The sequence below is a fragment of the Triturus cristatus genome, chromosome 1_2, assembly GCF_964204655.1.
Source record: "Triturus cristatus chromosome 1_2, aTriCri1.1, whole genome shotgun sequence".
Lineage (NCBI taxonomy): Eukaryota > Metazoa > Chordata > Amphibia > Caudata > Salamandridae > Triturus > Triturus cristatus.
The window spans coordinates 1,067,128,091-1,067,143,961 of NC_140580.1; the positions used below are offsets into that span (position 1 = coordinate 1,067,128,091).

Consider the following 15,871-nt stretch of genomic DNA (forward strand, 5'->3'; position numbering starts at 1 on the left):
AGATCAAACCAAATGCACAGTTTCCGAGGACGCCCCAGTATAAGTTGTCTCCTGAAACTATTGCAGGGATCAAACCTGTGATTGAGTCTATGATCAAGCAGGGAATACTGATGGAAATCATGGGTAGCCCATGTAATTCGCCCATCTTGGGACTGCAGAAACCAAGTGGGAAATTTAGGATTGTACAGGATTTGCGAAAAATTAACGAAATAGTTGTTCCATGTTGTCCAGTGGTACCGAATCCATCTGTGATCTTATTTCAAATTCCATGTGAAGCTGAATGGTTCACAGTGATTGACTTATGTCAAGCTTTTTTCTCGATCCCTCTACATGAGGAAAGACGATTTCTTTTTGCATTTCGGCTGGAAAATCGTGTGTTAACATGGTGTCGTATCCCACAGGGGTACACAGAGAGCCCGGCTATTTTTAATCAGATATTGAAAAAAAATCTGGAAGGCCTTGTGTTGCCACAAAACTGTGTTTTAGTGCAATACATTGACGATCTGCTTGTTGCGTCAGAGACAGAAGACGCTTGCAGAATTGAAACAGTCGCTCTGTTGAACTATCTAGGAGAGAATGGTCACAAGGTGTCTCCAAACAAGTTGCAATACTGTTTGAGCGAAGTACAGTATTTGGGGCACCGAATTGAGAAAGGCAAGAGAAAGGTGTCTCCAGATCGCGTTGATGCGATTTTGAGGATGGTTCCTTCAACTCAGAGGGAAGTACGAATGTTTCTGGGAATGGTGGGCTATTGCCGCCAGTGGATCCCGAACTTTTCATTTGAAGCGAAGCCTTTACAGAGGCTGACGCATAAGGATGTGAGTGATCCGGTACCATGGGATGACGACTGTTTAAGGTCATTTTTGAGACTGAGAGAAGCTTTGTGCAGCGCACCAGCTTTAGGGATGCCAGATTATAGCAAGGCATTTGCCCTATTCTGCTGCGAAAAGGAAGGTTGCGCATTAGCAGTGTTGACTCAGAGTCACGGAGGTTTCCTTAGACCAGTTGCCTACTTTTCAGCTACTTTAGATCCAGTAGCTTCTGCGTTGCCCGGATGTCTCAGATCTGTTGCTGCAACAGGTGTCAGTATCGAAAGATGTGAGAGCATTGTGATGGGTCACCCACTTACTGTTCATGTGCCACATTCTGTTGAATTGTTGATGACTAGGACTAAAACGCAGCACCTCACAAATAATAGGTTGACTCGTTATGAGCAAGTCATTTTGGCTGCAGAGAATGTGACACTGAAGAGATGTTCTGTTTTGAATCCTGCTACATTATTGCCTATTCCAAATGTAGATAATGATGAAAATTGTGAGGACCATGATTGTCTCGATGTGACTGAACTATGCACCAAACCGAGACCTGACATTGTCGATGAACCGCTCCTAATTTCAGATGAGATTTTCTTTGTGGACGGTTCATGTTTAAGAGACAGTGTTGGTCAATTGAGAGCAGCGTTTGCTGTGTGTACCATCGAAGGGGTGGTTGAAGCCGCTTGTCTAGAAGGAGTATACTCCGCACACGTGGCTGAGCTCATTGCTTTGACCCGTGCCTGTTTGGCCGCTGATAAGATCCGTGTAACGATCTACACAGATAGTCAATATGGGTTTGGTGTGGTTCATGATTTCGGACAGCTATGGTCCCAGAGAGGGTTTATGACATCTTCTGGTTCACCCATTAGAAATGGGGATTATGTACGACGACTGTTGGAAGCATTGCAAGGCCCAGATGAAATTGCTGTTGTCAAATGTTCTGCACATACTAAAGGAAATGATTTTGTGTCCCTGGGTAACAATTATGCAGATGAGGTTGCTAGATTTTGTGCAGAGCAGGGATGTGATTTTACTGAGAAGCATGTTGAGGAAAGTGAAGAAAGGATAGATTATAACGTGATGTTAGCCATGGCAGATTCATGGGAGGAACTGAAGCAGATGCAGGATGAAGTTTCTGATCAGGAGAGAGACAGCTGGATACGAGCAGGATGTGAGAAAGGAGAAATGGATATATGGGTTTCGAATGATGGAAGAGCCGTGTTACCGGAATGCTTGCTGAATCCCATGGCGAGGTTGATACATGGTGCGGTACATCTTGGCAGAGATGCGATGATGCGAGTGTTTCGCCAGACATGGTACAATCCGAAGTTTCAGACGGTAGCGGAAGTTGTGTGCCAGAGGTGTGTTACCTGTCAGCAGATGAATGTAGGAAAGAGGACTGCTGTGACGTTGAGCCACATAGGTAGGTCAGGTGGTCCTTTTAATAGAATGCAGTTGGATTTCATTGAAATGCTGAAGTATAATGGGCTGAGGTACATATTAGTCATAGTATGTGTCTTTTCCAGGTGGGTGGAGGCTTACCCAACACGTAGGTGTGACACACTCACCGTAGCTAAATTACTCTTGAGAGAACTAATCCCGAGGTACGGTTTTCCGACCTCTTTGGAATCAGATAGAGGAACGCATTTCCACAGCGAAATTATGAAGCTGCTTTGCGCTGCTTTGAATGTAGACCAAAAGTTGCACTGTAGCTACAGACCAGAGGCTTCTGGGATTGTGGAGCAAGTTAATGGGACTTTGAAGGCTCGAATGGCGAAAGTGTGTTCCTCGACATCTCTGAAGTGGCCAGATGCATTACCATTAGTTCTCATGAGTCTCCGTAGTGTTCCTGATAGAAGGACTGGATTGTCACCCCATGAGATCCTCATGGGGAGAGCGATGCGATTGCCAGCAATACCTGCTACTGCTTTGATTAACCTGTGCCACGATCTGTGCCCAGGGGACTGGGTACTGGTACGCAAGCATGTGAGGAAGAGTTGCCTGGATGCTAGGTGGCGCGGACCCTACCAAGTTATCCTCATAACAAACACAGCAGTGAAGTGTGGAGGATTGCCGAACTGGGTGCACGCTTCCCATACCCGTAGAGTTCCAGCACCCTTGGAAGACACAGCCCCTCTTGTGAACGAAAACCCAGCTGAGGTGGCAGAGCCATCTGAGAGAGCAAGTCAAGCTGTAGGGGTGGCTGGCGCAGCTGGTTGTGCACTAGAACAAGCTGAATCGGAAACAGAATCAGAAGAAGGTGCAGTAGGCAGGATTGAGCCAAATTCTGCTGAAGAAGAGAACAGTGCACAGGGTACCAGTAGGGAGAGCAGAGGTGTCACAGAAGCGGAAAGGGTTTGGCCTGCAAGCCAGAGGCGGGTAAACTCGAGATTGGCACCAGGAACAGATCTTGCCCCAGTTTCCGAAGAACCAGAAGTAGAACAAAGTGACAAAGACAGGCCTCAAGGTGCTCTGAGGAGATCAAAGAGAATAAGAGTGCCGTGCCAGAAGTACGCCTCACCTGAGTGGGCATACTCAGTGACTGATGCCAGGTTTACTGAACACGGGGAGGTTGAGATCGCTCACACTGGTCAGCGGTTCCCCGTTTCCGAGGGTGGAAGTATTGCTGAGGATCCCAGGATTGGAGATCGACGGAATTTTGACCATCAATATCCCGAATCCACCATACCTGAGCATCCTTCGTGGTCTGATTCTGGAAACGCTGGACTTCCCAACCTTTGCAGTAGTACCAGCTCCTTAAGAATTGACAACCCTTAAACTTGAAATTCTGCAGGGAGTCCTAGAGCTGTTAGGACCGGCAGTTATTTTAGATTGATTGAAGGAAAAGGAAAATAAAGTTGAAAAGAAGATAATTTAGGCCCGAGAGGAAGAAGAATAAATTTAGGGATTTTCCTGTAGGAAGGCGAAGAAGAGATAGGGAAGTTTCCAAATCCAAAGAAAAGAAGAAATTGAACTTAAACTGAATTGTCGGATGAGAAAGAGATTTGTGTCAGCAGAGACTGTATTGAACTTTGAGAACATTGCAGAGATGGCGGAATCTGGAGGTACACACCGTAGAGCCAAAATAGTGGTAGGCACACTATTAGGGTTAGTGATAGCTGCTATATTTGCAGTAGTGATAACTTCATACATGGTGGCCCATAGAGAGGAGGGGAAGGTTCAGGGAGCACCCACACCTACTACTCCAGGATTGGGAGGGGTCACTATGAGAGATCAGAGAGCTCAGAAGGTTGAGGAGAGTCGTATGTTTCACATAGATTTGTCTAGAGCTGATTTTAAACTCAATGCTTATGCGAAGCTGTTGTATGAGTATGTTGATGCAATGGATGCGAAGGATTGCTATGTGTGCATGCAGTTGCCTGCTTCAGTAGATGAGGGTATCAGATACCATCATCTCCCGTTGACCTATGGAATTTCTTGTAGTCTATTGCTTAGTCTGTTTTACGACAGGAGGCAGTTTGAGTATTTCTTTTCAAATTATGATACAGTACTTCCTGAAGTTCCGGCATACAAGCATTTAAACAAGTATGATTATTATAAGGCAGAAGATAGACTTCGGAAGTATTTTATACCAACTGTGGAGTTAGATACAGCTTATGCCCATAGACATAATTTGACGTGTTGGCTGTCTGAAACAGAAAAGAAGTTCATAGGTCAGATAGAGGATAGGTATAGAAAACTGACTCAGACATTAGATTCAGGAGATAGTCCCGTGGATTGGACTGATGAGGAGAGATTACACAGATCGAAGGGAAGTTATGGACCAATTGCATTAGATGAAGTACAGAAGGGGAGATTGTGTGTGGCTCGTCCGCAAACTTATAAGGAGAAAGTTGCAGTAGGGCATAGTACGTGTGATCATACCTTTACTATGGAGGACTCTGCTAAGAACTTCTTGCAAGGTCCGGTACAGGTGATTCCGACTGTGTATTATGTATGTGGGAGGAATGCATATGTGAGATTGCCTGCAGATTGGTATGGTACGTGTTATTTGGCTATCATCTTTCCTAAGATTTATCATACTGAAGATTTGAATTTATTAGAGACAGGACGTCATTCTAAGGTGCGTAGGGCTGTAAATGCAGGATTGGTGATCGGTGATATATTTGGAGCGACTATACCTAGTTTGGGTGTGGTCTTGAATGATGTGAAAATAAGAAGATTGGCGACTGTGGTGGATGAATTGTCAATGAATTCAGCGAGGTCATTGCTGTTGGTGAATGGAGAGATGTTATCAATACGGAATATGGTTTTGCAGAATCGACTTGCGTTAGATGTACTATTAGCAGAGGAAGGAGGAGTCTGTAAATTGTTGAAAGTTCAGGAATGCTGCACGTATATTCCAGACAATACCAAGGATCTAGAGAAATATATAGACAACATCACCACAATCCATAAGGAAATAGTAGATTTGACAGAAGAGAATGTGTGGGAAAAGATTGGTCAAGGATTTGGTCGAGTGGGGACTTGGTTTGTGAACTTGGGAATGGGATTTCTTGGATCTGTGCTGAAGCCCATAATAATTACCGTGGTTTGTGTGATCTGTTTGTGGGGATTCATAAGAGCTTGGAAATGGTATAGAGGGAATAAGGTTGAAAGAGCCCTTAAAGCGAATGAGCAGAGAATGGCAAAGTTACAGGACCGTCAATATGAGAATCTTAAAAAGATGGGAGGGATCTGACAGAATAGAATGTTAGCAACTACCGTTTAGATCAAGCTTCTTATTCTAGGAGAAAAGAGAAAATGAAGGTGTGATGACAGGTGTCATCAAAGGGGGGAACTGATGTAGCGCTGAAAGGGTTTTGAAAATTGTAGGGGTGTATCATACTCACCGTTAGTTGGCACCCACATGTAATCAATGTATATCTAGATGTGTCGTATGAATTTCATTAAGAAAATGTATTAGCTATATTGGAAAATATAAGTGTTAAGAGATATGAACACATATTGTGAAAATGTTTAGTAAAAAGCTGTTCAATGCAATGTATTAGGTTAACATGTAACCTGAAAGTTATTCATGTAGGTTGCTTATTCACGCATATGAAAGTGAAAGTATTAATGCTTAGGACATGATTTAGTAGTTTGTTTAACCGAGTAGAGGTTTGAATGCACATATATTGTTGAGAAGAAGGCTCGTTATTTCTTATGTTAGCTGAATGCGGTAGGCCGCAGTGATTTAAGCCTGGAGAGGTTTTAGGCCGCAGTAAATTGCAGAATCGAAAGATGCGAAGTATGTCTCTGTCCCATGATCTCACCACAGGTGCAAGGACAGATACTTCGTTAGCAAGAAAAGGTCTTTGTTCAAGAGTTGAGTTATGGCGGAAGCCAGACATGGGAGTACTCAGGAATGTGCCAATTGCAACTCCTAGCGCGGATGATGTCTGGGACTCAAGGCCAAGCCGATGGACGATGGAAGATGGACAGCTTCAGATGGAAAAGTACTGGAAGAAGACCATGGTCGAGGAGGTGTGCCGGAGGGCGTGTTCTATGATTTGGGTTTTTGTATTAGGGACAGCGCCCCGTGGGTTGAGCAGAGAGAAGGAAGCAGAGAGCGAGAGTAGAGGTGGGCTTGGAGTTAGAAGGAGCGTTCAGAGCAAAGCTCTCTAAGTGAAGACTTCTTAGGAAGTTCACTTCTGACACCTTTTGATGATTCTTGGGTCTTAAGGGAACGCTAAATAGGGATGTCATCTAGCATAGAGTAGGGTCAGAGATGCTTTGTTTTAATGATTCCTAATGTAGACATTGGCTTGGTAGTTATCTACCTCATGCTTCTAGAATTTGTGCTTTTGATTATTTTTAGCCGAATGCGGATTCTCCGTAGAGTAGCATTTGTGTTAGTACCTATTTACCTATTGTGTCTTGTACTGAGATGCCTTTATCTGCAAATGTTTATGCTGATAATAAAATCTCGAGAACCTTAGAGATTGGCTTCTGAGTCCTCGATTATGTCAAATTGCGGAAGGTATTCTCTGATAATTGTATTTTCTTCCTCCACGCTATTGGGCAAGTAAAAAGGTCCATTCGACCAGAGTGGGTTTCTTGGTAATAAAGAGTAAACAAGAAAATTGGGCCGGAGCAGTACTAATATTAGTAGTAGTAGTAGGATAATTGTAGTTGCAGTAGCAATAGTAATAGCATTGCTGTTACTAATATTTATGTAATAGCATTATGATCTACTGATTGAATTGTCATCTTCTATACTGTAAAAGTAGCAAATTAAATTCCCTCGAAGTTATCGTAAATACAAAATTTGCCACTTGTATTATTAATATTTTTATGATCATTCTTATTATTAGCGGTAGTAGTACAAGTTTAACATTTCGACCATCTGTATAGCACAATACGTGTACAACCACTATCGTTAATTGATACAATACTAATCATGTTCCTCGTGTGCAAGCTTAACTAGCCTTTTCTGATTATTATTTAATATCGGTTTAATATATTATTGTTAGAGATGAAAAGCAAAATCTAGCCTTTTATTTCCACCCAGGCAGCCCACTAGCAGCAGAGCAGTGGCTAGGGATGGGAAGCATGTCACAGCCCGGCTCAAAGTCTTGCTCGCGCGGCCTCCCTGGTACCCTCTCCTCATCCTTCCTCTATTCAGCATCCTCTGCACCAACACATCCTCGGGAGATGCTCACAGAGCAGCACTGGGGTGGAAATCCAAACCTCACCGCGGACCAATCAGGAAGCAGCTTTATCATCAATACCCGGCAAGTGCAGAAGCCACACTGTGCGGGGGTGGTGGTGACGGGGGGAGAACAACAACACACAGTGGCCAATCTGCTGAAAGGGTACAATGGCCAATGAGGCTCTGTCTTACATCTCCAGATTGGCTGGCAGGAAATCAGTCCTCTAAGGATACAGCGGTGGTACCTTTTTTGCAAGCTGCATCCCTGGTAGCCACCGCACTCCTCTTTTTAGGTCTCGCTGAGCCAAAAGCTCGAAGAGACATTTTGTATGTGGGATTTTCAAAGTGCTACCCACAGTCTTTTGGCTGGCCTAAACCTTGAGTGCACGATCACATGCACGTGCACAGCTGCTCCCACTCCCCCCTCCCTTCTCTATAGCTTCTTTCACTTTAGCCGCTTTGACCCTTGCATTCCCCCCTCCCTTCTCACCCAGCCCTTTGATGCCCTGCTCGATTACTTTCACTTTCGCCGCTTTGATGTTTGATTTTTATTGCCTTTGTTTATGTGACGGAGATCCATTGCATTTGGCAGAACATTTCTGGGGCCGTATTGCATGAAATACACCAGGTGGCGCTACCGTGTTTTACAGAGCACCATACAGCATTTTGTTCTGCGTTAAAAAAGACGCTTTAGGAGCGGAAAGGAGCTATCCCTTTTACTTGTATTAAAATGTATTTTTAAAGGTGTCTCAAAGGATCCTGAACATAGTTTATACTAGCATGCTCCAATACTGTCCGTATTTCACTCCTGATTGCACTGGCCTTCCAGGTCCTAAGACTCAGACTCATGATTTTACTGTTGTTTCAAAACCAATCTAACATTTGTTTTGTTTTAGGTATTACCTTAGTAAAGCATACCTATGTGATCTTACTCTCCTTGGTCAGTGTTTTATTATGGATGACAAGATGTTTTCTCATTAGGACTCGCACCATAAGCCTCTTTCATTCCAAACATCTGGAAACGCATTTGTCTCTGTAACTATATAGTAATGGCTGTCAGTTACAGCTGGCGGAAAGTATGCTACACACCTATTTATTGCCTTCACCAAACGATTCTGCTTTCACTGGTGTGACCATAACTTGCCAAAATATTCTACTGATGCTTTCGGCAGTGTCTCCACTTCTGTCTGATCACTCCTCAAATGACACCTTCCTTAATCCCACCCACAAGCAAGGTAAACCACTCAATTTTATGCTAATTTCAAACACTTTATCCAAATCTAAACCCATCATCGCTCCATCTGACATCACACATTTCACATGCAAATCAGTTCGCCTCCTTGTAGATCGCTCTCTCATGTACCCATCTGCTGTAGAAAACAGGACCCCACTGCTCTCACTGCTTTCCACGTGATCTTCATAAAGACCTCACTTCAGTCTTGCACTACAGCTCATACAACTGCTTCATTATCCACCTTGTACCAAAGATAGGCCTCAGCCATGAATTACAATTGAAATAAGAGCGCATAACAGTAAATGAGGGCAGCAGTACATAAATGGCGAAAGCACATATTCACTGCTAACTTCTTGGTTAATAAGCAAGCCCTTCATACACTGCATAATTATCTAGGAGGTGTCAAATCTATCTATTTCCAGGACCTCATTACCTCACCATCCACAAGCGCTCTGTGCAAACCTTCAGCTCTTTACTCTCTCCATCATCTTCAATTATCAGTATTCTATTGTTCATCCTTACCTGCTCATGACTTCACCCTGCTACATCTGCTCCAAGATTAACACTATAATTAGTCCACAGTGCTCAAGTCCTCACTCGCCTCAACCCTGCGCAGTTACATTATTACGATTTAACACAACATCCTCCTAACAAACGTTTCCTCTTATGAAAGTAGCTAATCCACCCTGTGCACCCCCTGTAACCATTTCGTCCTCCCTTCATCAAATCTTTGCCTCTTTCATCCAACAGTTTCCCCTGCGTTTCCCTTCGCACTGACTGCCTGTCCTGTAACCGACTACTCAACCCTCTCCTGTGTTCGGGACCCTTCATTCCACTATCCTATCCTCTCCTCTGTTCTTGTCTATGCTCATACTCTTAGATCGTTCTGCCTCTCCTTTGATATTGCTGGCCACCCCACACTTTTCTCAATGAGCGCACGGGGCATTAGCTGGGTACCAGCCCTTATGCTCCTCAATAAGCAGCAGCAATCGTTGCAGTTTCACCAAGGTGAGTTTAGTAAAAGTTTATTTTACTACTTTCGATAACACATTTGTTCTTAAACGACATCCATATCTTAAATCACACATTTTATGATTTTGACATTTGGAATTTCATGTCATACCCTTCACTTGTGCCCATTCCCGACTTCTTATACCCTTGTTATCTAGCAGTGCTTTCAACACCACAGGCCATCAAATTCTGGACGGAACGGCCCTAAACGGTTTCGCCCATACCTCTATAATCACACTCAAATGCTAACAAGCATTGGCATAGCCAATAGGTCTCGACTTTGGGACGGTTTAAGTGTTTAGTTATCCAGCACAATATCCTTGGTGCAGTAACATTAACTGTTGCATGGCTAAACACTTATAAGGTCCCAAAGGCGAGACCTATTGGCTATGCCAATGCTTGTTTTAACTCCCTCTTCCAAGCCCCTCATTTTTTTAAAGGCAAACTTTTGGCAGTGGCAAGCTCATTCTCTCCGCCTTGATCCATCGACGCCGCGTGCAAATGCATTTCCATCACCAGGGAAGCCATTGAAGAAAGAAACAATACACGGAAGGAAAAGAGACAAAAAGCCCGGGCGGAGAGAGAAACTGGGACACAATAAATATCAATCAATCAATCAATCAATCAATCAGTCTTTATTCGATTTAAAAAAAAAAAAAAAAATACAATCATAAAAGACACAAACATAGTACCTAAAACATACATTTCAATAAATACAATAAATATGCTAAGGGGAGGCATCACGAAGCCAGTTTCTCACCTTGCCTCCTCGGGCTGCTGAAAAGGCGTCAAGGGAGGCAGGACAGAGAAGAGGGCGCCGGCTGGAGGAGGAGAGAAGAGGACGAAGAAGAAGAGAAGGGAGAAGCCTTGGAGGGGACCAGGGCTCGGTCTGGCAGTGAGCAATGCCATCTGCAAGCAAGATCGTCAGCCTCTTCCTCCTCATCCTGATGGGCACTGAACTTACTCAAGTAGGTCTGCCGGCAGCATCTCTAGGGGCGCATGTGTGTGTTATGCGGCCGGAGAGATGGTTCGAGCGGATGCTGCGGCCGGTTATATAGCGCTGTTTTGCCGCTGCTAGGCGCTGCAACAGAGATCAAAAGAATGAATGACATAAAGGAGTGGGGCTTGATTTAGTGCTGCGACTCTTCCTGTGGGCGCTGGATGAAAGAAAATCACAATGAGTGGACAGGGTGGATGTGGGCAGCCCTATGAAGCCATCACTCTGGAGGGTTATGTAGCGCTGCAGTGTTGCCTCTGCGTGCTGTAAGAAAAAGCAGTGAACGAGTCTACGGGATAGAGCGGGAGGTTTGTTTAGCGCTGCAATGCCACCACCAGGCGCTGTACAAGACAGGAGAGGAGACTGATCGACCTAACTCGCTCCGTCTGGCAATAATACGTGCCTTTCGCTTTCCCATCCCTCTTCTGTGTGCCTCTTCTAAACTGGTGTGCAGAGCTCTGCTGGCCCGGTTCCGGCTCCGAGCGCTAGAAACACCATCAATACACAGACCGTACAAAGGCAAGGAGGGTATGTGGGAACAGGACGTGGTACCCACAGCTAATGCCCCAGTCCCCTTGCCTTCATACACCCTCTCCAAATGATATGTCATTCAAAGTTGCAGGTGCCTCTGTAGGTCGGGAGCCAAAGGGCACTCTGTGGATTTAGTTGTTGTAGCTGCGAGTTGTTAATCTCGTAGCTTCTTAGACACAAAGGTGGCCGCAGCGCAGCTCAGGTGCCCTTCCTTGAAGGATGCCTGAAGGGGTCCCCAAGGGACATCAGCTATCTTGTTTATTCAGACACAGGTACCATTTGCAAGGCGTCCAGGACATGCGTGACCTCCAGTTCCCCTGCCTGGCCCAATTAAGCAACAATTCCAATGCCAAACGCAACTGTGCCGTTTGCACACAACGCCCCGCCCTTGCGTTTCATCCTCTTTCTAGGCGCTCCCATATATTTAAATAAATCTACTGAGGCATACACCAATTAAGTGCCCAGGATGACACAATTAGGCCAAGTGGGAAAGCTGCGACCGTTCCCCCTTGGGTGCTTTATCACTAGATATCAGCTCCTAGAAGCCTAGCACCAATCTTCAACATTTTTGTGTGGCATTTTCAGACAATGTTCTCCTTTCTGGTGGCACTGAAAAGGGTCAGCCATCCCTGAAATAAGACTGGGTCTGGGCAATATAAAAACCAGTGGTGATGGGGGGCGGGCAAAGACAGTAATTGTGGTTAGCACTCCCTACGGCAAATGCACGTTTGGGATTTTGCTGGCATTACACTCTGTATTAGGCTCTACTTTATAATAAGACATTACATGAAAGATAACTTTGGACATTATGAGGTTTTATTATATGTTCCTGTTTTTCTTTTATATCTTTTGTACATGCATTTATTTGCATAACATGCATGCATACATCAGAGGAAAGGACGTACACACTCGAATACACGAAATGTTACTTTTATGTGTTGCAGAGGGGAATGCTTCATAAAAGCTTCCATTGTAGTGACGCCCTACAAAATATATTGTTATTTTCTATAAAACAGAATTAGATGTTCTGCGGACCAAATAAGCCGCTCTACGTCCTTATCTATACCTTATGCATTGTATTGTCAACAGGAGTTGTAATAGATTAACCAATTCGTGTATTACTGTCTGGAAAAGTCATCTAGCACAAACAGTACGTGGACACAAGAAGGCATTCTACCATCACACTGCTGATCACTGACAAAGCACAACTCGGATCACACAGCCTCTCTCCATGGACGACCTTGTCCTTATCTGTGTCAATTATTGACTTATTCTTTAATATTATTCTGCAAATGCCAGAAGTTGTAAGGCCTGTATTTCATACGCATGACGTCATCCCTGCAAATAGCGGTATTTCAACCTATGGAGACCCCCAAAAAGAATATTTTATTGTTAATTTCTTATAAAAGTTATCTTAATTTTTTTTTTCATGTGGTCCCATTATGCTATCTCATAGTCCTAGTGACAATCAAGAGCCATCATAGTTCTGGTCTCGGGATTGACCTTGTCTCTAATATCCCATATGCAGTTATAGGACCATAATGCCTGAAATGTTCGCTTCACGCCCTCGTTTTTCTGAGTCGCTCACTGTGTCTCTCTTTCAGAGTCTGTCTCGTGCTTTCGCTCTCTCTCTCCCTCTCACTTTATCTATCCCCCACCTTCTATATTTCCGACTACCATTCTATCCAAAACATTGCCTTTCCATTTCACAGTCCCTTTCTCTCCATCTTGTTCTTCCTCACACACACACATTTTTCCTCTCTCCTTCTTCCTCTTTCCCTCTCGCTCTCTCTCTCTTTCTGTGATTCCCTCTCTTACACACTGTCTTCCTTTCTGTCTCTCTCACTCACACTCTCTGTTTGTTTGAACCTCTCATCACCTTCGATCTGACTCGCACTCTGTCTCTTTGAAGGTCTCCACTGTCTCTTTTTCTCAGTTCTCTCTCTCACACATACTCTCCTTCTCCCCTCCTCTCTTCTCTTCTCACTCTATGGTTTTTACTCTATCTCTCTCTCTCTCTCTCTTTGTCATAGTCTCCGTACAAATGTACTCACATAAACACAGGTAGACATTCATACACACACACCTGTATACATGCATCTACAGTCACCCCTATCAGAGAGTCCTGGGATCATTTTTTTCTTCTCATATAGCCTATACATTTCCCGCTCTTTCTATATAATATTGACATCTTTAGTGTATGTAAATATGGACCTGTGCAGATAAAGGCAAGAAGCCTTCCCATAGGTTCAGTATACCCTTCCACTGTCGACATGCACATACACACACACAGATACACACTTGCACTCACAAGCACACACGCTCTATGTTAAGTCATGCTAGTGTATCATATATGGCTTTTACAACGCTAGCATAATCTCGACCGGTCACATTTATTGTAACAGTGAAGGTGTTTCCAGAGTTACTAAGTCCCTACCCCATGTCACCTCCCCCACACACTACCCGCTATAATGAAGATTAGTGCATTTCCACACCAGCCGCAGGTAAGTGCATGGTTTGAAACCCATTAGCCCAAAAGGCGGCCCAATGCACCCTTGCAATATTACCTAATCTGGGGGTTCCAGGACTCTTTGGAGAGAGGCAAGTACCTGCCATGGGCACCTCAGAAAACATTATTGTTTTCCACCGTAATGAATTTCGAAAGAGGTGAGTGGGGCGGGTGGCTGAGATTGGCAGTCAGCATGGGGCACTGGGACAGGTGGTTGTGGTGGCTATTGTGGGACCTGCTGAGGGCACTGGGACAGTTGGCAGTGGGTGTCCAGTGTGGGGCACTGGGGAAGGTGGCTGCTGGTGGTCAGTCTGGGGCACTGGGACAGGTGGCTGCGGGTGGTCAGCATGGGACCTGCTGAGGGCACTGATACATGTGGCTGCTGGTGGCCAGTGTGGGGCACTGGGGCAGGTGGCTGCGGGTGGTCATTCTGGGGCCTGCTGAGGGCACTGGTACATGTGGCTGATGGAGGTCAGTGTGGGGCACTGTGGCAGGTGGCTGCAGGTGATCAGCATGGGACACTGGGACAGGTGGCTGCGACAGGTCATTCTGGGACTTGCTGAGGGCACTGGTACATGTGGCTGCTGGTGGTCAGCGTGGGGCACTGGGGCAGGTGGCTACGGGTGGTCAGCATGGGACACTGGGACAGGTGGCTGCGGCAGGTCGTTCTGGGACCTGCTGAGGGCACTGGTACATGTGACTGCTGGTGGTCAGTGTGGGGCACTGGGGCAGGTGGCTGCGGGTGGTCAGCATGGGACCTGCTGAGGGCACTGGTACATGTGGCTGCTTGTGGTCAGTGTGGGGAACTTGGGCAGGTGGCTGCGGGTGGTCAGCATGGGGCACTGGGACAGGTGGCTGTGGGTGGTCATTTTGGGACCTGCTGAGGGCACTGCTACATGTGGCTGCTGGTGGTCAGTGTGGGGACTGGGGCAGGTGGCTGTGGGTGGTCAGCATGGGGCAACGGGACAGGTGGCTGCGGCAGGTCATTCTGGGACCTGCTGAGGGCACTGGTACATGTGGCTGCTGGCGGTCAGTGTGGGGCACTGGGGCAGGTGGCTGTGGGTGGTCAGCATGGGACCTGCTGAGGGCACTGGTACATGTGGTTGCTGGTGGCCACCGTGGGGCACTGGGACAGGTGGCTGTGGTTGGCCATTCTGGGACCTGCTGAGGGCATTGATACATGTGGCTGCTGGTGGTCAGTGTGGGGAACTGGCGCAGGTGTCTGCGGTTGGTCAAAATGGGGCACTGGGACAGGTGGCTGTGGGTGGTCATTTTGGGACCTGCTGAGGGCACTGGTACATGTGGCTGCTGGTGGTCAGTGTGGGGCACTGGGGCAGGTGGCTGTGGGTGGTCAGCATGGGGCACTGGGGCAGGTGGCTGCGAATGGTCAGTGTGGGGCACTGGTGCATGTGGATGCTGGTGGCCAGCGTGTGGCACTGGGGCAGGTGGCTGCGGGTGGTCAGCGTGGGGCACTGGAGCAGTTGGCTGCAGATGGTCAGCATGAGACTTGCTGAATGCTCTGGGACAGTTGGCTTTGGGTGGTCAGTGTGGGACACTGTGACAGGGGGTTGCAGGTGGTCAGCATGGGACATGCTGAGGGCACAGGGACAGGTGGCTGCGGGTGGCCAGCGTTGGATCTGCTGAGGGCACTGGAGCAGGTGGCTGCAGGTGGTCAGCATGGAGCACAGGGACAGGTGGCTGCAGTTGGTAAGCGTAGGATCTGGTGAGGGCCCTGGGACAGGTGGCTGTGGGTGGTCAGCCTGGGGCACTAGGACACATGGTTGTGGGTGATCAGCCTAGGACACTGGGATAGGTAGTTTAGGTGGTTAGCGTGGGATCTGCTTTGGGCACTGGCACAGCATAGGCTAAGGGGGTTGAACAAAGGACCATAGCCTTTCAATCTGTTTTCTGACAATGTGTATCCCTTTCCATGCCCCATTATGATTGTTGCAAGCAACAACAACAATAATCATAATAATAATCATCATAATCACAGCAACAACAAAAACCAAAATCAACAACAAAATAATAATAATAATATTCACAACAGCAGCAATGTCAACTAGAACAACTAAACAACAAGAACAAAAACAACTATAACAATTATAATAACAATAGT

General features: G+C 46.0%; 1 protein-coding gene across 2 annotated transcripts in view; it reads left to right on the forward strand.

The window, feature by feature from the left end:
- LOC146868665 (noelin-like) overlaps positions 1-15,871 on the forward strand; it is a 147,445-nt gene that overhangs the window by 29,362 nt on the left and 102,212 nt on the right. Inside the window, exon 1 of one of the 2 annotated variants that reach the window (XM_085612790.1) lies at positions 10,437-10,683. The exons of the other annotated variant lie outside the window; for it this stretch is intronic. Within the exon in view, the coding sequence (XP_085468916.1) occupies positions 10,618-10,683 (66 nt within the window). The 5' untranslated portion in view covers positions 10,437-10,617. Of the gene's footprint in view, positions 1-10,436; positions 10,684-15,871 lie in introns of those variants that run through there. 2 annotated transcript variants of the gene reach the window in all.